A 22,958-nucleotide genomic window follows, 5' to 3' on the forward strand; every position below is an offset into this window, starting at 1 on the left:
TTCATTTGGTCAGGTTGTGCAGAGGCAGACTGTGATTTCTCAACTTTGGTCAATTTGTTCACTAGGTTTTAGTCACTTTTTGGGCATACTTCCTAAATGAAAATTGTGTCATTTAGTGCCTATTTTCATTCCCAATTGGTCCCATATCCATTGGACTTGTAAAATTTCATTTTTGGTCCCTCAAAGGAGATTTTAGTCATGCTGCCAGCACATGACCTTATCCAATCCGAATTGGCTTTTAATTCCAACACTTCTAACACACCTCATTTGGTCACAAATGACCATTTTTCACTTCACATGAGGTTCAAAGACACCATTTACAAATTTCTCCAAATTTTTGCCTCAAAACCCTAGGTCTCAAACCCTAACCACTTTAATCCATTGCAATTAACTAATTCAAAGCATATAAACACAATCTTTCAACTCATTTAAGCATCTTAACATGTTTAACTCAATCAAACTCATGCAAATCACTCTCCCGTCCCTGCTGGACGAATTTCAGTTTCGTCCCTCACACATATTTTTTTTTATTTTAAGTTTATTTACAAGTAATTCAAGCTAAAAACACAACAAATAATCTCAAACTTTCAAATTGATGTGTTTACCTCAACTTTGATATCCAATCTTCAATTTTCCTCCTCTTTTCTTCTTTCTTTCTTGTTAAATTTCTTTCTCAAGGGAAGGGAATAAGGTTTTATTGAGTGATTATAGAAGAATTTGGGATTTGGTAAGGGTTTCAAAGCTTGAAGCAAGCTTAAAATGAGATTTGCAATGGTGAGGGAAGGAGAAGGATGGAGACGTCCACTTTGAGGAAGATGAGGATTTTAATTTTTTTTTTCTTTTCTTTTCTTTTGTCTTTTATCTCTTTACTAAGACCAAAAATTCAAATAAATAAATAAATAAATTATATTCTTTATGGCATCATGCATGAGGTCATGCATGATGTCATCACCTTTTAACTTTTCCATTCTCTTCTCTTTTTTTTTATTAGTTCTTTAATTTAATTCTCGATTCCGAAATTTTCTTTTTTCCGATTTTATTTGACAGTTAGGCCAGGAGTCAGCTCTTGGGGTCAATTGACCAAATTGCCCCGCGCTAGTTCATCCCGGTTTGCAAATAATTTAATATTTCTTTCGACTCCCTGACCTAATTATTTAACTGGCTTAACAGTTCTTTTTCGTGATTTTCTCTTTTCCATTGTGTTTATAAGGGTCCTAAGGACCGCGGCGTCATATTTTACGGTTTGAAATTTGAGTTTAAAATGACTTCGCAGTCGCTCTCGAGAAGGTCACCTATCGCTGTGACTCTCGGCTCGTTTAACTTCTTATGTTCTATTTTTCTTATTTATACTCAACTAATTGAACATTACTAATTATTTGTGTTTATGGCTTCTCTAGTTGTCTTAAGTGTGGTTCTAATCTCCTTAATTGTCCGGACCGACACCGGTCACCGGAACAGTGAAATATACTAGGCTATACAAATAGGGGTGTTACAAGATGTTGCTCAAGTAAGATGGGTGAGTGTATTGTCTAACTATTGCTTGGATGCTTTTGTGCATATTTATGCTCAGTTTGGTCTCGGTCGAGCTGTATAATGCTCAACCTGCTCAGACCGAGCCATCCGATGCTCTGGTTGATTTCCTACTAAGACTCTTTGACCGTGTTGACCTTCTGATCAAACTTCTTGACTTTTTAACTGCCATGGTGGACCTTTAACTTACACGCTAACTTTTGCTAACTTTTTTTACTCGGGTTAGGGTGGGTAATATCAACAATATTTATTAATTTATTTATTTAATAAATAAGGCTATGAATTTGGTTGACTCGTATCGGTGACTCAAACCCTAATTCCTTCGTATACGAATAGTTATTTTACTTTTTTAATTAAAAAATTATTGTTTATTATTGACAATTGAATGCATTTTTTATGTCTTACCCTATTTATTAGTAAAATCAATTCTTTATTTTTCTTTTTTATTTTTAAGAAGATTCTAGTTTTCATTTTTTGTGAAAATAAGAGAAAATATGATAAATGCATACTATTAATTATAAAAATAATTTTTTAATTCTAAACTTAAAAGTTTATTTATATATTTTATAATTAAAAAATAAATTATTATAAAATATATTTAAAAACATTTCAATTTTAATATTTTAATATGCATTATTTATTTATTTTATGATAATATAATCAATTTTTATTATTCTAAATAATATTGTTCTAAATAATTATTTATAGCATTTCATTTAAAAATAGTTGGAAAAAATTGTAAAATATAGTGAAAAACAGCATAGTTATTTTTTAAATTTTAATTAAATTTTAAAAGTTTACACATATGAATACATTATATTTCGATTTTCTTAATTTTTTTAAAAATATAATAATTGTCATAAGTGAATAGATAAATTTAAAAAAAAATAAAAAAAAATGTTTTTTTACAAATAAACAGTCCCTTAGCCAATTAAAAGATACTCGATTCAAGCAAAAGTTCTCGTTATACTTTTTTCTTAAGAAATAAATAGATAAATAAATCTCAGTGTTGGTTTGTAATTGCAAAATGTGCATTGATTCTACTTTCAAGTGATTCGATAAATGGATCACGGGGTTCGACCACAGAATTAATAGTTAAATCAGTAAAACTTTAAAATTAATTAAATATAAAAAAAAATTGCAAGTTTTGTACCTTTTCTACTCCTTTCCTTTTTAGATTAAATATAAAAGATAAGGGGAAAAAAAAAAAAACCATTGAAGGAACATTTTCGAATTAATCTTTATTTTCACCATATACCCACAACAGACTGCACCAACAAACTCAAAATAAATTAACCTCGACAGTTCACCGTTCAAATAGAAAACAATCTCGAGCTGGTTGTCGAACAAGATGGAGAACTTGAAGTACAAGACAGCCTCTAGTTCCCATTTTCCTTTTCCATGCTCCCCTAGACTCCACATCGGTTCCCATCATTTCCAAAACAACACGCATCAAATATCAAGTCAATGTTGTCTTCGAAGCCTGAGTCATCAAACAAGCTTGGTAACTTGCTGGCATTTTCTAGTGGAAGGTCAAGCACTGGCAGAGGAGTCAATCCTGAATCTAAACAAAAGCTCCAATTAAGCTCATGCTCTTCGATCGGGTCCATAACGATCATCGTTGAAGTGTCCATGCATGTTGGAAGCTGTGTGCATTGCGGTTTTGGTGAGGCTGTCTGCTGTTCTTCTTCTTGTGGTGGCAGTGGTGATGATGGTGATGACGATTGTTCAACATCGGCTTCGGCGGCTGCTTCTTCCGACTCAATGGAGCAGTTGAGAAGTGGGTCTGCCGGAAGGATGTGATTTAAAGGGATACCTTTCTTCTTCAAGCGGTCTATGTAATTGCTGATATCGAAATTGGTAACAGCATTTGCTCCTCTATACTCTATTGCAGCCATATCATATGCTGCCGCAGCCTCCTCTTGTGTATCTTTTTTAACAGCAAAATAAATAAATAAAACATATTAAATTTTAGCATTAAAATGAAGCTGACGTGACTACTGTATGTTACTCATGATGATGAGCTCTCTCTTCAATTTGATATTAAATTCGCATCAAGATCTCCAACCTTAGAATATAAAATTATAGACAGCACAACTAACCAAATCTGTCATCATGTTTAGTTTAGGGTGTGGGGTCTGAATGTGAGATGTTACTAAATTGAGAAAATGAGAAATTATTGGATGCCTACAACCCATATACTTTATTTGAGTATGGATACTTAATTTAAGTTTGTAGGTTGATTATATATTTTTAATTAATTAATTATATATTTTTAATATAAATATTTAATTTAACAATTATTAAATAATTTATTTTTATATAATATTGAATTTATATTAAATACATTCACTCTTTTTTTAGCAAATATTTTCAACATTTTCCATGCAATTTCTTTTGTGTATTCCACTAAATGAAAAAAGAAATGAAAATTAATGCCAAGATTACGCAAACATGTCATTAAAAAAAAAAAAAAAACAATTATTGAACATGAATTATTGAATTTTTTTTTTTCCGAAGCATATTGAATAATTAATTAATTTGTGTCCAATAACTGGGTACGTGCATAAACATTCTGAATTTTGTACTTGTAGATGTTGTAAATGTTGAAAACAATGTTGTGAATATTGTAAACATAAATAAATATAACCTTCTCATAGATACGTTATACATGTTCCAAACGTTCTAAGCATGTGACTCTTATATTTTCCAAATTATGCATAAAATCCTTTTAATTAATGTAAACAGAAAATGTTAAATATTTTGGTAATCCTAGCTAGTGTTGTCGATTTTTCTAAAATTTAAAATTTTTATAAAAAAGAATCAAAATTTAACCATTTTTTTAATTAATATAGTACGAGAAATTATTGCACTTAATTATTATTATTATTATTATTATTATTATTATTATTATTATTATTATTATTATTAATGTTAATTTTAGAGCGATATACTGTCAATGGGTGGTATTAATTTTTATTAGTTCTTAGATTCAAAGGCTCTTGAAGAAACAAGCACACAAATGTGTAATCTTTTTCTTCTTGTTGTTAAGGAGAACGTGACCTTTTCTTGTCTATGTAACGATGAGTCACGTGCCTACCCAGTGGCAAGTAGAAAATGTGGGTATCACATTGTAAACTAGCTAGAGAAAACAAGGAACGTGAAGCCAAATCAAATTGTGAGATCTGATCTAAAACTAAAGGTTAGCTTTTTGTACATCTCGTGGAGCTGGCGCAGTTCCAGCTGCTGTCCTTCGTGCAAGTATCCATCTGTACAGTCACTACACATTTCTGTTCTTATTTCCAAAACCTTTACTTATTACATATCTCACATTTTCACTACCCATCTTCATTTTTATTTTGTTGGGGTTTTTTCTTTTCAAAATTGTATCTTATACATTTTTTTAAAAAAAAATACTATATTAATAATTTAACTATTAATTAATAAATCAATTCTTTTGTGATTCTCCATCTCCCTTTTAGAAAGAGATGTTAAAGGAATTAATTATTAAATGTCTTGAGAAAAAGCAAAGCAAACGAACAAAAAATATACGACATATAGCCATATTTGATGGAGAAAATGATATATAAGTTTGGTGAATAATATTAAAATAGTAAATTTTTATAGAAGTAATGAATTGGTTGGCTTAATGTCTCTAAACTCAGTTTAAAAAACTACATAAAAATAAATATAAAATATTATTAGAAGCAAGATCTTGGAAGAGAAGCGTACTATAAGTTCCGAGGTAAAGATACTTGTTGCCAAAAACTCGTCCAATTCGGGCTTCCCACCGCCCATTGTGGTGATGCCTGTCAAAATTTCAAATAATTAGTAGCTGTGATTAAGAGAGTGAAGATATATGCGTGTGTGTACATATATACGTGTGTATATATATATATATATATATATATATATATATATATATATATATATAATTTTTTTAAGTTTAAAAACTTTATTTCATTTATTTTAAATAAAAAAATTAATTAAATTTAATTTAGAGCTAATTATTGTACAACTATTTGAATATCATTAGCTAAATCAAATTACTGTATAAAATCCTAATACGAAAACGAAGTAAAATATTAGTGGCCAATTGGAAAAAAACTAAATAATTCATAATTTTATTTTTACGTTTTTGTATCAATTTTAATTTTGATATTCTAAAGTTTGATGCGTACAATTGTGTCTGATTTATAAAATTAAATTTGCGAATAGATATAAAAGCTAAAGGTATGCAGCAATTTACAGTTACAATCTCACCTAATATTTGATAAAATTAATCAAAATATTTGAGATTGGGTATAGTTATAGTTAAAATATAAAATTAATTTGAAAATTTTAAATTTTGTTCTTAAAAAATTTATAATTATGATAATTAATGTCGTAACTAAACGCTTTAAAATTATTTTTTAAAATTTTTTATTTTAATAATTTTGTCGATTAATTATTTTAAAAATTAATGACCATATCAATCAAAATAATAAAACTAACTCATTTAAAATATAAATTTTTATGAATTCGAGTAATAAAATTTAGGCCGTTTGATTAATATTTTTAGTAGATAAAACTTTAATTTCTCTAAATCTATTTTAGGTTTTAACTATAATTTTAAAAATTTTCAAAAGTTTAAATTTATAATTTAAAATTGAAACTTTTGAATGTAATTATAAATTATCACAAATATTTTACTTTTATATTTAATTGTAAATTTAATTTTAGAAATTAAATATAATTACACCTGATATCAAATATTAAGATACCAAAAATAAAATTAAAAAGTTAAGATAAAAATACAAATTGATGAAAAGATGTGGTATTAGTAAAGTGGAGTGGGAAATTACCTAGCCACGCCACGATACTTAGACACTCCTCTAGAAAAGCCACTGCTTCGCCGTCGGAGAGATGCCAAATATTCTTCTTTGCTCATCTTCTGCATCTCTTCAAGCTCCTTAGAGTATGTTTCTATCTGCACCCATCAATTAATTTCTTTAAATATAAAAATATTTCAAATCTTCAAATTTTGTTAAAAAGAAAAACCAACAATCTTAGTACCGGAAAATTCAATGTTGTATCTGGTCCCCAATACTTTAGGGCAGCAAGATCATAGGTATGAGCAGCTGCTTCCTCATTATCATACGCCCCTGCATTTTCCAAATTAAAAAAATAATTAATAAATTTTTTTAATAAAATGAAGAATGGATTAAAATATTGGATTGAGATCGCAAGTACTTACCCAAATAAACTAAGCAGCGACAAAAGTGTACATGAACGTTACAATGACAAGGATTATCAAGAATAAACGCACAGTCAGAACACATAAGATATTGCAAAGAAGAAGATTTACAGATCTCCTTTATTGTTTTATATATATAAAATATAATTTAATTAGGAAATTCACCTTGTCTTCCCTTCTTGTTTTGAATGTTATTCCATGAACTCTTATCCCATAGATGAGCTTCAAACCTACCTGTCCATCTATGCCTGTTTTCATCAACCCAGCAGAAAGAAAAACTTGTCAAAAACATATATATACATATAAAATGCCCAAATCAATAAAAACCCATATTATTGTATACCTGGTGACTCCTCTGTAAATGGAGCTTCTTCTGCTGCTGGTGATAGCATTAATCTGGCATTTGTCTTGCTTCTTTTGAATTCTTCGAACACGTTTCGAGTTGGGCTGTGATCTTAATAGATGATAATTGGGAGGAGTATCAGAGCACAAGCAATAAGATGAAGCAGAGGAAGAATAGGAAGAAGATGAAGAAGAAGAGCATGATGAATCAGGGGACCTCTTCATTTACTCTGTTCTGGGCACTTCTTTCTTTTAGCTCCTGCAGTGAGAGAGAGAGAGAGACACCAGGATAGGAAAAAAAAAGGAACTTAATGTAAGAGTTTAGAAGATCGATATGGTTAGGTCTCTCTGCTGGTTTATATTTTGTGACTTCGCTGAAAGAAGAGGTGAGTATTTTGGTAACCAGAAGTGGTTTACCAAAACAAGAATACAGAGTCAGACGTCAGACAAGGAAAGAAGCAGAAGTGAAAAGGATATTTTATAAATAAAATAAAAATATAAAGAGAGAGAGAGAGAGAGTGAGAGAGAGAGAGAGAGAGAGAGCGAGAGTTGTTTAACCATGGGTTAATTAACCAAGAGTTGATTTAATGGCCTACACTTGGCTTATGGTTCAGCCATGCTGCCAATGCGGTTTTTAGACCTATATACGCGTAAGCTGCTGCTCCTTGCAAGAACCTTACAATTTTTAGAATGAAGACAACGCCAAAAAGGTTTATGCCATGACTAATATGACACGCTAGCTTTCGAGATTGGAAAATACTTTGTTACAGTGGGTGAGTGTAAAGCAATTTTTAAAATATAAAATATTCAGCATATGTTACATTTACACAAAAATTTAATGTATTTCATTATGTATATCAAAATATATGATTTTCTGCATAATTATAAGCTATAAAAAATTTTAATTAAGAACTACATTCAAAAATTATTTGCAACCAAAATTAGAGATTTTTGTTAAATAATGTTTTCCTTTCACTTTTATTTTATATTAATAGCAAAAAAAATCTCCATTAATATCCAAGTTTTTATCTCTATTTTTAATTTAGATGGAATTTAAATAATTTTTTAATGAGTTCAAAATAAATTCGGGAGAAGTGCCGTATATAGGTTAATTTTCACTCTAGTTACTATACTTTATTTATTTATTTTTCAATTAATTACTGAATTTAAATTTCTTCTTTAAAACACCTTCAATTTCAATTCCATTACCATTAAAGTTACTGTGTAACTGAATATTCTAAGTTTCTAGATTAACTTGTTGATTTGCTCTTATTTTTACAAAAGAAATTACTATCCTCCCCTTACATTAAAATCCTTTTTCTTTTTCCTCTCTCCTCCTCCTCCTCCTCCTCCTCCTCCTCCTCCTCCTCCTCCTCCTCGCTTAATTTCCCAATAAGCCAAAAACTTAGAAATCAAAAAAAAAAAAAAAAAAACCCAAAAATAAAGAATGCACATCAAAGAATATAAAACATATCCAATCATCAAAATCTCATCAATTGAAAATTTAATTCTAAAAGCCCAACATCCCAAATCAATAAATAATATTAAAAAAATCATTTGTATTGTGACATCAATTTAAAAATCAGTCTATCTAATCTCTAAATGGACCTAACACAAAAACTCCAATTAATCATATGTCGAAGAAACTAAAACTAAAATCAGTTGATTATAAGACAAACAAGGAAAATAAGACTTCATTACAAAGATTGATATAGCTCCAAAGAAGAAATTATATGAACAAAACTACTTGGCCCTTATAACGATTTAGTTTCAAAACTATTATCGGCTCCAAGGAATGAGTCTGTTTAAGGTTGTTGGTACCCGTAGCGAGCTTATGTTAAAAACATCACTTTTACATATAGATACATAACTCAAAGCAACTTTGTCAACACTATACTTTAGCAGTCATTCTGTGGCATAAAACATTTCATTTAAAAGTGGCACCAAATTTGAGCCTTAACATCATGAATGCCAAAGCCTAGCTCATTCATTCATAACATAATACATAAAAGAGTGTTTTAGAGTTCACATGAAAATTAATGGTTATTTAGTTCTTACACATTACATAAGTTGCTATAAATCAAAGCCAAGCACATCAACTTTTAATAATTACATTGTAACGCCCTCACCGTAGGTAGTCCGTACATCCTACTGTTTCGATGACTAACGTCTGTTTAGACAGTCAGAATGCCGAGAATTACATTTAAATGATAGTGGGGAGATATAAAATGATAGTATACCTGATAAGAAAATACGAGAAAAAATAAAAGACATGGAATGAAATTAGGTTAAATGAGCCGTGTCCCAGACCCGCGAGGAACCCTAGGAAATAATTTTCGGGGTCTAATTAAAAATTTACCGAGGTATAATGACATTAAAAAATGTCAAAGAAAATTTAATTAATTGGCAATGATGAAAATAAAAATAAAATAGATAGTATAAAAATTAAAGAAGACCGTCGAATTAGGGATTTGATCGATATTATCGAAAAAGTGAGACTTAACCCGAAGAGGGGCATTTTGGTTATTTGGCACCTAAGGTTGACTTTTGACCAAAAAGTCCATTAAAATGAGTAATATTAAAAATTTAGAGAACCCCATAAAAATCCCACGAAAATATGAAATTACATGTAGTGTGATTAAAGGAACCTAAGTGGGGCTAATTAGAATTATTGGAAACCTTGATTATTATATTATTAAACCAAAAGTTAGTGGACTATAAAAGGCACTAGTGACAGATTTTAAAACCCAAAAAGAGCCTCTTTTCCTCACCTTATCTCCCATGGCCGAAACTCCCTTCTTTCTCCCTCCATATGTTCTTCTTTGCATGCAAGCTCAATCTCTCCATTTCTCCACCTAAAGTCACAAGTCCCTTCATCAAAACTCATCCCCACACCTTGCGAAGCTTGTAGGCAGCCAAGAAAAAGAAAAATTTTGAAGTTTTCATAAGGTTCATAAGCTGCCATTAAAGGTTAGTGCATAATCTCTCACCCTTTTTCTTTTAATTCTTGATTTGAGGGTTAATTGAGTTAGTATGGTGGAAAATTTGAAGAAAATAATGGGTAATTGTGAGTCCTCCAATTCGGCAGCCTTGAGAGGTATGAGAGAGTGATTTATTCTTACGTGAAAATGGGAGTTAATGAAGGAGCGGAAGCATGGTAATTGGTGCATTGGAGCATTGAATTTCAAAATTTTTCTTCTAGGGTTTCATGCATCATGCCACATCTCTTATATGCCTAATTAATTTCAATGCTCAATTGTATTTTAAAACATTTTTAATATGTATTAGTGTAACATCCCCATTGTACGTGTTCTGTACGTTCTGTTGCTCCAGTGGCCAAATAACAGTCCAGGCAAGTCAGGATGTCTAGAACTATACTTCGGTGATAGTGAACAGACATATAATGATGAAATAAATAAAAAAAAATAAGAAAAATCAAAGAAAAATGAAAGAGAGAAAATGAAGCTAAGTTAAACGAGCGGCAAGATCGGCGATGGGTATTTGCAGGAAAAGCGTTGCGGACCCGGGACCATGGGGAACCCTTGGAATTTAATTTTGAGACACAAATAAAGGTTTATTGAAATGTAATTGATGCTAAAAATATCAAAGAAAAATTAATAAATTAGTACAAAGCAAAATAAAAAATCGAGAAACAGACAAAAATCGGTGTTACCGAAAAATCGGGAATATAACCCGAAGTGGGGTATTTTGGTCATTTGACACCTAGAGTTTCCTTTTGACCTCAATGTCCATTAAGAATAAATGATATTGAACTTAGGAAATGTTATGAAAAATTAAAATAGGATACAATGTATAAATAGTAAAAGAATGGAGCTAAATGTGCAAATAGTAGAACTTTAAATAATTAACCATTTAACTATTACCTAGTGCTCCACTAACTCCTAATTTGGGATAGCTATACAAGTCATTTGTGGATAGAAACCATCATCTTCAACTATGAGAAATAACCAGCTGAGAGAAACTCACCATGAAAATCACCATGGCCGCCCCACATGCAACCTCCATGGGTGCATGATCAAGCCACCATTTCTACTTGGTTCCTTCCTTAAAGCTTACCTACTTACCTTGGGGAAGATATTGGCAACAAGAAAAACAAGATTTGGTGAAGTTTTGATAAGCTTCAAAAGTGGTAAGTGTCCAAAACCTCTCCCTTGCTTTAGTAAACCTTGTGTTTAGGTTGAGGTGAGTATTTTGGTGAAGAGAAATGAAGAAAATCTTGAGAAATGAAATGGTCCATTTTTGACAGCCATGATTATGTGTTGTATTTGAGTTTTTCTTACCTATAATGGATGGAAATTATGGTTGATTAATTCAAATGGAGGATGTAGTAAGTTAAAATCTAAGTATGTGCATGTAGTGCTTGAATTAAGGGTGTGAAATGGAACCTTAATGCTTTGGGCAAACTGCCATGTTTGGCAGCCTATTAAATCATGAATTTGTGTGTGAATATGTAGTTTATTAATAAAATATGCTAGTGTTAAATTGTGGGAAGCATGTGTAAGTGATATTGAAGTATGATTATGTTCAAGTGTATGTGTAATATTGACATTGAGATATGTTGAATTTTGGTGGAAGTGAATGTTGAACTTAATTGTGAATTGTGTGCATTGAGCACTTGAATGTTCTGCCCAAAATTGTTGCTGGAGTTGTGTACAATATATATATATGGAAGTGTCATTGATTGAATATTGAAGTAATGAGGAGGAGAAGGAATATCAAATTGGAAGTGTATGTGCTTTGTGCAGGTTGTGTATTGAAGGCAGTACCTCAATTAGGTCATAAGTGTCAAACTATGAACCCAATTAGTATGAGACCAATGTGGGGTGAAACTAGACATCAAATAGGCCAACTTTTATGTAGAAATGTTGCCAAAATTCTGCCTAGAAACTGACCTTAAAAATGACCAAATCCGGAATAGCAACCTTGCAACCCAAATTTTTGACCATATGAACAGTAATCATTATGATGACCATAACTCACTCAAAACAGATCCAATTGACCTGAAATTTTTACCATGGTTAGCTTAGACATAGAGATACAATTCTTATGAAGACACTAAAGCCCATAAATGACCAAAACCAAGTCCAATAGCTTCTACAAGTTCGGGTACCAAAACTGCCAGAACTAAAAATTACCTAAAATTGACCAAATTTTGCACTAAAGGTGCAATCTGTCCAGCTTTAGTAAATTGGCTATATCTTGGTCTATACAACTCGAAATGACTTGAAATTTTTCCCCGCGTGCAATAAGACATAGAGATACAATTTTGCTTCTTTGACCAGAAGCTAAAAACCAAGAGAAATAGGACTTTAAGCTAGACCAATCTAACACACCAAAAATTGAGAATTTTACATTTACATATAATGATGCTTGAAGCAATTTGGCAATGAATGCCAACTTGTAAAAATGGTAAATTGCACTATATTGGTACCATATTGAATTACAATATGTGACATGTTGATGCTAGAAACAACTTATCCATAGTACCTAAAAAGGTCAACATATGCATTGATTTATGAATTACATAATAGCTAGTAAACTCTACAAAATTGAAGAATTAAACATTTAATTTATAATGTGCCCTAGTTTGCCTAGTTAACTAGTTTGGATAGGTTGGCATGCCGATAGGATTCTGACAGCTGTTCTGTAAATGGCTTTATGCCATACTGTGTTTTTACGGCTTATTATGCCGCACTGTGACTTTAATAGCCTACAGATATACATATTGTGTATTTATTTTTGGCTTATCGCCAAATTGACTATATGGCTTTTTAGCCACGCTATTTGCACACCGGGAGACACTTTGTGACTGATGGTGTGACGGCTCGAGGTACTAGGTACCCAGTGCCAGTATATCCATTTATCCAGTCTGGTTAGTATATAGGCTACAGGGCAGTAATTCAAGTACTATTAAATTCAAATAACTAAATCCAGTCTACTGATATACAGCACTACCAAAAATGAGCAAATATTGAAATGTTAGCAAATAAAAGTAGAATCAGCAACTGCAAAGTATATCGATGTTATAAATTCGTAAACACTTTATTTACTTTATCTTAGTGTATATTTCTTTATATTTGGCACCACTAAGCAAAATTGCTTAGCGCGTTGCTTTTGTAACGCGTAGGTATTGGAGACACAACTGGGGATCCCAACAGACCTACGATCGGGTGAGACATCGGATCTGCATAGGAGTCCAGAGTCATCTGCACTGCATTACATACATGGTAGGACCTAGGATATCTTGTATTTTGTACTTGTGTTGTATTTTTGAAAATTGGCCCCTGTATTTTATAATGTTATGAAAGCTCTAAAGTTTGTAATATTTTGTACATATTAAATAATATGAATATTTTCTGGATATATTTGAATTATTATGGACTGTATTATGGAACTGTTTAATGACTGTAAAAGTCTATTGACTTTGCTGAGAAATAGAGACTATGAAATATTTGAGATTTTGATATTATCATATTAAACTATTTCAATAGGTTTGGAAAGACAGTTTGTCCAAAATACAGATGGCACCTTGCGAAATTTTTATTACCAATCTTGAAACACTGATTTTATCAAAGTATGAAAATAGTATCAGCATGATATGAATATTACATAAAAGACTTCTTAAAATCAAATTGAGCTTAGGTAATAAAATAATCACAGACTAGATGTTTCGGCACGCCGTGTAGCACGCCTTGCTCGGCTATTCTGTAGACGGGTGAGGGGTGTTACATTTAGTGGTATCAGAGAACGATTTAGGCATTTCTGGACCTAGATAGTTTGCATATCATGCATTGCATTGTAAGTGTTAAGATGACTCTAGTGCAGATCTTTTGATTTGTTTTGTTATTTTGATCAGAATATGGACTCCACATCATAGAGAGCGATCGATGAGGAAGTGGAAAGTCATGCTCCATCTATGACTGAACTAGGAGACAGGAGGGAACCTGTTCCACCAGTACCAAATGCACCAACCACATTTCAGCAAATGGCTGAGTTCTTTAGACAGATGGTAGGAGTTATGCCACCACCACCACCTCCATAACAAAAATCTCATATGTAGAGACTCAGAAAGTTCGGAGCAATGGATTTTATGGGCAAAAGGAAAGATGATTCTGTCATAGCTGAAAACTGGTTAGACAGAACTGGAAGAGTTTTGAAACAACTTCATTGTACTCCAGAGCAGAATTTGGAAGCTGCTATATCACTACTATAAGATGATGCATACCAGTGGTGGGATACAGTAACTAGTGAGGTGCACCAGAATAAATAACTTGGGATTTCTTTCTCACTGAGTTCAGAAAGAAGTATGTGGGCAGTGTATACCTGGAAGAGAAGAGAAGGGAGTTTATTACCCTATGCCAGAGACAGCTGACAGTGGCTAAATATGAAAGAGAATTTGTCAGACTGAGCCGCTATGGGCGGGAAATAGTGCCTAATGAGGCAGACAGATGCAAGAGATTTGAGGACGGACTTAATGATAACATTAAAGTAATGATTACAGCCTTGGGGATTACAGAGTTTGCCAAGTTAGTGGAAGCTGCACTGAAGGTTGAAAAAGTTAAAATGAATGAGCAGAACAGAGGGGACAGACAGCAGAAAAGAGGTCAAGGTCAGACTGGTACATCTTCTGCCCCTAGTAAGAAATTCAGAGGTTCGCCTACTCAGAGTTTTAGTAAAGCACCAAGTCAGGGTCAGTCACAGAGGCCCAAATCTCAGTTTGCACCAAGGAGAGACCAGTCCACCCCTTCAATGGCTAGCTCTCCAGGGACAGGGTACAGGGGACCAGCCCCAACAGTATCTGTTGCTTGCCCATATTGCCAAAAATAGCATAAGGGCAAATGTTGGAGGATGATAGGTGCTTGTTTACTGTGTGGATCTATAGACCACCTAGTCTGAGATTGTCCTTGCAGAACTGCTACATCCACTCCAGTATCAACTGTTAGGCCTGCCCCTCTAGCTCCAAGGGGTAGAAAGCTGGGTAAGGCTGAGACAGCCGGTAGTTCACAAAAACCTATGTCAGAGTTTGTGGAGAGAGCAGAAGGCAGAAAACCAGCCAGAGCCTATGCTATAAGGGCACAAGAGGAACAGGATGCTCCAGATGTTATCAAGGGTACGTTCCTCCTCTATAATTCTTTTGTGCATGCATTAGTGGATCCTGGATCTATTCATTCATATATTTGTATCAAGCTGCCCGTAGAAAAGAGAATACCAGTAGAGGAAAGTGACCAAGACATCCTGGTCACAAATCTGTTAGGCCACAGTGTGGTAGTAAATAAGGTGTATAAGGGCTGTCCATTGAAGATTCAAAGGAAACAGTTCTCAGCAAACTTAATCGAACTGCCTTTCCATGAGTTTGATGTGATTTTGGGAATGGACTGGTTATCCCATCACTAGGCAATAGTAGATTGTAAATTGAAGAGAATCTCTCTGAAAACTGCTGAGAACAAAGAAATAATAGTTGTGGGTGAAAGGACAGATTTCTTGTCCAATTTCATCTCAGCTATAGTTGCAAGGAGATGGTTGAGAAAAGGGTGTGAAGCCTATCTGGCACACATGGTTGACACTAGGCAGGGCAAACTTAACTCGTCTGACATACCCATAGTAAGGGATTTCTCTGAGGTATTTCCTGAGGAATTGCCTAGTTTACCACCAGAAAGGGAAGTTGAATTTGCTATTGAGATTATGCCAGGTACAACTCTAATTTCAATTGCTCCATATAGGATGGCACCTGCTAAATTGAAAGAGTTAAAAATCCAGCTGCAAGAATTACTAGAAAAGGAGTTCATACGCCCCAGTGTGTCACCATGGGGAGCTCCAGCACTGTTTGTAAAGAAGAAAAATGGGACACTGAGGTTATGTGTTGACTACCGGCAGTTAAATAGAGTAACAGTGAAGAACAAGTATCCGTTGCCTAGAATTGACGATCTGTTTGATCAGTTGAAGGGAGCCGGTGTGTTTTCTAAGATTGATCTCAGATCGGGGTATCATCAGCTAAGGGTTAAGGATGCAGATGTGCCTAAGACTGCATTTAGAACCTGGTATGGGCATTATGAATTCCTGGTGATGCCATTTGGGTTAACAAACGCTCCAGTAGCATTCATGGACCTTATGAACCGTATCTTTCATCCATACTTAGATCAGTTCTTAGTGGTCTTCATTGATGACATCCTGGTGTATTCCAAGGATAAAGTAGAACATGATGAACATATGAGAATTGTTCTGTAGACTCTGAAAGTGAAGAAACTGTACTCCAAATTGTCCAAGTGTGAGTTTTGGTTGAATGAGATTGCATTCCTTGAACATGTAGTATCAGCTGAAGGGATTAGAGTGGATCCCAAGAAGATTGAAGCAGTGATGGAATGGAAGCCTCCCAGAAATACAACTGAGATCAGAAGTTTCTTGGGCTTAGCTGGATATTATAGAAGATTTATAAAGGGATTTTCCCTGATAGCTGCTCCAATGACCAAATTACTACACAAGAATATGAAATTTGACTGGAATGACAAGTGTCAAGCTAGTTTTAAGAGGCTAAAGGCTATGTTGACAGAGGCACCAGTGTTAACACAGCTAGTGTCAGGAAAAGACTTTGTAGTTTATAGTGATGCCTCACATAATGGGTTAGGGTGTGTACTCATGCAAGAAGGGAAAGTGGTCACATATGCTTCCAGGCAGTTAAGGCCATATGAAAAGAATTACCCTACTTATGATTTAGAGTTAGCAGCAATTATCTTCGCATTGAATATATGGAGGCATTACTTGTATAGAGAAAAATGCTACATACACACAGACCATAAGAGTCTGAAGTATCTGCCAACCTAAAAGGAACTTAATTTGAGACAGAGGCGATGGATTGAATTCTGGAAAGATTATGATTGTGTGATTGACTACCACCCTGGGAAGGCAAATGTAGTCGCTGATGCTTTAAGCAGAAAATCTATTGTAGCATTAAGATCTCTGAATGCCCAACTGTCCTTAACTCATGATGGAGTTATTTTGGCTGAGTTGCAAGTGAGGCCGAATCTGTTACAACAGATATAGGAGGGGTAGAAGACAGACGAGAAATTAATGGTTGTTACGGGCAAAATCACTAAGGGAAAGGAAACTGATATTAAGTGAAAGAAAATGGGTGCCTATACTATAAAGAAAGAGTGTGTGTTCTAGATGATAAAAAATTGAAAACCAGTATTCTGAGAGAAGCACATAACAGTGCGTATGCTATGCACCCAGGAAGAACAAAAATGTACCATGACCTAAAACTCCAATACTGGTGGCCAAGTATGAAGAAGGACATAGTTGACTATGTAACTAGATGCTTGACATGTCAGCAAGTCAAAGCAGAATATCAAGTTCCATCAGGTTTGTTACAGCCCATAAACATACCTGAATGGAAATGGGACCGAGTCACTATGGACTATGTCAGTGGTCTACCTCTCACTCAGAAGAAGCATGATGCAGCATGGGTGATTGTGGATAGGTTGACCAAATCAGCACATTTTCTGCCAGTCAGAACTGACTACTCACTGGAAAAGCTAGCAGAATTGTACATCAGTAAGATAGTTAGACTACAAGGAATTCCACTTTCCATTATATCTGATAGAGACCCGAGGAATACATTTTAGAAGAAATTACAAGAATCCTTGGGCACACAACTCCATTTTAGTACGGCTTTTCATCCTTAGATGGATGGACAGTCAGAAAGAATAATCTAGGTCCTCAAGGATATGCTAAGGAGTTGTGTTATTGAGTTTGAGGGAAGTTAGGATAGATACCTTCCACTGACAGAATTTGCATACAATAATAGCTATCAAGCTAGCATACAAATGGCACCCTATGAAGCACTGTATGGGAGAAAATGTAGAACACCTGTATGTTGGACTGAATTGGGTAAAGATAAGCTAGTGGGGCCAGACCTAATAAAACAAACAGAGGAAAAGGTGAAACTGATAAAAGCAAATTTGAAAGTTGCCTCAGACCGACATAAATCTTATGATGACTTGAGGAGAAAAGACATTGAGTATGAAGTTGGCGAGAAGGTATTTCTCAAAGTATCACTATGGAAGAAAGTAATGAGATTCAGGAAAAAGGGAAAATTAAGCCCTAGGTTCATTGGCCCATATGAAGTTATGGAACGTGTGGGACCAGTGGCCTAAGATTAGCCTTACCATCTGAGCTGGACAAGATACATAATGTATTCCATGTTTCGATACTCAAAAGATACAGATCAGATCCTTCACATGTCATCTCAGTAGAAGAAATAGGGTACAACCTGACCGGACATATGAAGAAGAACCAATTAAAATCTTGGCACGAGAGGTAAAAGAGCTCAGAAACAAAACAATTCTACTAGTGAAAATCTTATGGAGACACCACAACACGGAAGGGGCAACATGGGAGAGCTAGGAGACAATGAGGCAACAGTTCCCTCAGCTCTTCACATTAGATAAATTTGGAGGACGAAATTTTTATTTAGAGAGGAAGAGTTGTAACATCCCCATTGTACGTGTTCTGTACATTCTGTTGCTCTAGTGGCCAAATAACAGTCAAGGCAAGTTAGGATGTCTGGAACTACACTTCGGTGATAGTGAACAGACATATAATGATGAAATAAATAAAAAGAAAATACAAGAAAAATCAAAGAAAAATGAAAGAGAGAAAATGAAGCTAAGTTAAACGAGTCGGCACCGCAGCGATGGGTGACCACACCGGGAAGGCTGTTGTCAACCCTAGGACTGTGGAGAACCCTTAGAATTTAATTTTGAGGCATAAATGAAGGTTTATTGAAATGTAATTGACACTAGAAATATCAAAGAAAAATTAATAAATTAGTACAAAGAAAAACGAAAAATCGAGAAATAGACAAAAATCGGTGTTATCGAAAAATCAGGAATATAACCCGAAGTGGGGTATTTTGGTCATTTGACACCTAGAGTTGTCTTTTGACCTCAATGTCCATTAAGAATAAATGATATTACACTTAGGAAATGTCATGAAAAATTAAAATAGGATACAATGTATAAATAGTAAAATAATGGAGCTAAATGTGCAAATAATGGAACTTTAACTAATTAACCATTAAACTATTACCTAGTGATCCACTAACTCCTAATTTGGAATAGTTATACAAGTCATTTGTGGATAGAAACCATCATCTTCAAGCTTGAGAAATAACCAGCTGAGAGAAACTCACCATGGAAATCACCATGGCCGCCCCACATGCAACCTCCATGGGTGCATGATCAAGCCACCATTTCTACTTGGTTCCATCATTAAAGCTTGCCTACATACCTTGGGTAAGATATTGGCAACAAGAAAAATAAGATTTGGTGAAGTTTTGATAAGCTTCAAAAGTGGTAAGTGTCCAAAACCTCTCCCTTGCTTTAGTAAACCTTGTGTTTAGGTTGAGGTGAGTATTTTAGTGAAGAGAAATGAAGAAAATCTTGAGAAATGAAGTGGTCCATTTTTGACAGCCATGATTATGTGTTGTATTTGAGTTTTTCTTACCTGTAATGGATGGAAATTATGGTTGATTAACTCAAATGGAGGATGTAGTAAGTTAAAATCTAAGTATGTGCATGTAGTGCTTGAATTAAGGGTGTGAAATGGAATCTTAATGCTTTGGGCAAACTGCCATGTCTAGTAGCCTATTAAATCATGAATTTGTGTGTGAATATGTAGTTTATTAATGAAATATGCTAGTGTTAAATTGCGGGCAGCATGTGTAAGTGATATTGAAGTATGATTATGTTGAAGTGTATGTGTAATATTGACATTGAGATATGTTGAATTCTGGTGGAAGTGAATATTGAACTTAATGGTGAATTGTGTGCATTGAGCACTTGAATGTTCTGCCCAAAATTGTTGCTGGAATTGTTTACAATATATATATGGAATTGTCATTAATTGAATATTGAAGTAATGAGGAGGAGAAGAAATATCAAATTGGAAGTGTATGTGCTTTGTGTAGGTTGTGTATTGAAGGTAGTACCTAAATTAGGTCATAAGTGCCAAACTATGAACCCAATTGGTATGAGGCCAATGGGGGGTGAAACTAGACACCAAATAAGCCAACTTTCATGTAGAAATGGCCAAAATTCTGCCTAGAAACTAACCTTAAAAATGACTAAATTCGGAATAGCAACCTTGCAACCCAAATTTTTGACCATATAAATAGTAATTATTGGGATGACCATAACTCACTCAAAATAGGTCCAATTGACCTGAAATTTTTATCATGGTTAGGTTAGACATAGAGCTACAATTCTTATGAAGATACTAAAGCCTAGAAATGACCATAACTAAGTCAAATAGCTTGCACAAGTTGGGGTACCAAAACTACGAGAACTAAAAGTTACCTAAAATTGACAAAATTTTGCACTAAAGGTGCAATATGTCCAGCTTTAGTAAATTGACCATATCTTGGTCTATACAACTCAGAATGACCTGAAATTTTGTTCCACGTGCAATAAGGCATAGAGCTACAATTTTGCTTCTTTGACCAGAAGCTAAAAATCAAGAGAAATAGGACTTTAAGCTAGACCAATCTAGCACACCAAAAATTGAGAATTTGACATTTACATACAATGATGCTTGAAGCAATTTGGCAATGAATGCCAACTTGTGAAAATGGTAAATTGCACTATATTGGCAGCATATTTAATTACAATATGTGACATATTGTTGCTAGAAATAACTTATCCATAGTATCTAAAACGGTCAACATATGCATTGACTTATGAATTACATAATAGCTAGTAAACTCTACAAAATTGAAGAATTAAACATTTAATTTATAATGTGCCCTAGTTTGCCTAGTTAACTAGTCTGGATAGGTTGACATGCCAATAGGATTCTGACAGCTATTCTGTAAATGGCTTCATGCCATACTGTGTTTTTACGGCTTATTACGCCGCATTGTGAGTTTAATAGCCTACTGATATACATATTGTGTATTTATTTTTGGCTTATCGCCAGATTGACTATATAGCTTTTTAGCTATGCTATTTGCACATCGGGAGACACTTTGTGATCGATGGTGTGACGGCCTGAGGTACTAGGTACCCAGTGCTAGTATATCCTTTTATCCAATTTGGTAAGTATATAGGCTACACAGGCAGTAACAAGTACTTTTAAATTCAAATAACTAAATCCAGTCTACTGATATACAGCACTACAAAAAATGAGCAAATATTGAAATGTTAGCAAATAAAAGTAGAATTAGCAACTGCAAAGTATATCGATGTTATAAATTCGTAAACACTTTATTTACTTTATTTTAGTGTATATTTCTTTATATTTAGCACCACTAAGCAAAATTGCTTAGCGCGTTGCTTTTGTAACGCTTAGGTATTGGAGACACAGCTGGGGAGCCCAGCAGACGTACGACTGGGTGAGACATCGGATCTGCACAGGAGTCTAGAGTTATCTGCACTGCATAGTAGACATGGTAGGACTTAGGATATCTTGTATTTTGTACTTTTGTTGTATTTTTGAAATTCGGCCCTGTATTTTGTAATGTTATGAAAGCTCTAAAGTTTGTAATATTTTGTACATATTAAATAATATGAAGATTTTCTGGATATATTTAAATTATTATGGACTATATTATGGAACTGTTTAATGACTGTAAAAGTCTATTGACTTTACTGAGAAATAGAGACTGTGAAATATTTGAGATTTTGATATTATCATATTAAATTGTTTTCAACAGGTTTGGAAGGACAGTTTGTCCGAAATACAGATGGCACCTTGTCAAATTTTTATTACCAATCTTGAAACACTGATTTTATCAAAGTATGAAAATAGTATCAGCATGATATGAATATTACATTAAAGACTTCTTAAAATCAAATTGAGCTCAGGTAATGAAATAATCACAGACTAGATGTTCCGGCACACCGTGTAGCACGCGTTGCTCGGCTATTCTGTAGACGGGTGAGTGGTTTTACAATTAGGATCTTCATTTTCCATTTAAGATTGTGAATTAACAAATTAATTCAATTAAACCCTAATTTGAAAGAGGAATTTGAGCACTAATCTCTTTGATGCACTATGGATGCAATTGACACCTTTAGGAAGCTCCTAGGAGCCTAAGTGTTATCCCTCTAGCTTGTCCACACCAAGATCACTAATGGAAGCCCCAATATTGCTTCTCAAGCCTTTGCCAACCAATTATAATTTGGGGTTTTGCTATTAGAGAGGTTATATGTATGTATAGGGCACTAGAAACAATTTCTAGCAATTTTAATTCAAAGGGAATGGAGTGATTCTCTTTGAATCAAGAGAGAAAAGAAGAGAGGAGATGGAGAGAGCCTTTGTGCCGTCACACATGAGAGGCAAGAGAGTGTTTTTTGTTTCTTCTTTCTTTCCCTTTTATAATTAGGTCAAATAATCACTTAAACCCTTTGCCACATGTCACCACCATATTGCATCTTATTTTTAATTGACTTAATCTCATTAAGCCAAGTGTCAAAGCTAGACTTAATCTTGACTTTGATCATCTTAAATGATAGGAAGACAAATGGCAAGCTTATATGGTGCCATGTGTCACCATCTCATGGTGCCACATGTCACTATGTGAAATGACCAAATTACCCTTATATTATAATTTTAAGTTCTTAACCCAAAATCATTATTTCTCCTCTTTTAATCAATTTATATCAAATATAAATTAACTAATTAATCTCTATTAATTAATTTCTCACAATTTAATTTATATTTAAACACTTTAAATATAAATTTAACTTATACTATACATCCAATAACCTAGATTTAATTTCAAGCCATGCTAAAGACTTTGCAATCTCATTGCAAACCAAACCTATTTAATTAA

At 33.7% G+C, this 22,958-nt stretch overlaps 1 protein-coding gene across 2 annotated transcripts; it reads right to left on the reverse strand.

The window, feature by feature from the left end:
• Positions 1-2,745: 2,745 nt before the first annotated feature.
• LOC110660374 (ethylene-responsive transcription factor WRI1) lies at positions 2,746-7,591 on the reverse strand. Of its 2 annotated transcripts, XM_021818678.2 has the most exons (7): positions 7,110-7,591; positions 6,932-7,014; positions 6,767-6,775; positions 6,586-6,674; positions 6,375-6,499; positions 5,263-5,339; positions 2,746-3,460 (listed from the first exon to the last, which is right to left on the reverse strand). In XM_021818678.2, the coding sequence occupies exons 1-7, from the start codon at positions 7,331-7,333 to the stop codon at positions 2,940-2,942; spliced, it is 1,128 nt and encodes a 375-aa protein (XP_021674370.2). In that variant the 5' UTR covers positions 7,334-7,591; the 3' UTR covers positions 2,746-2,939. The 2 variants fall into 2 exon arrangements, with proteins under 2 accessions (XP_021674370.2, XP_021674378.2); XM_021818686.2 differs by lacking the exon at positions 6,767-6,775 and having other exon boundaries at positions 7,110-7,590.
• Positions 7,592-22,958: the final 15,367 nt, after the last annotated feature.

This window comes from Hevea brasiliensis, chromosome 8 (genome assembly GCF_030052815.1).
Source record: "Hevea brasiliensis isolate MT/VB/25A 57/8 chromosome 8, ASM3005281v1, whole genome shotgun sequence".
Taxonomy (NCBI): Eukaryota; Viridiplantae; Streptophyta; class Magnoliopsida; order Malpighiales; family Euphorbiaceae; genus Hevea; species Hevea brasiliensis.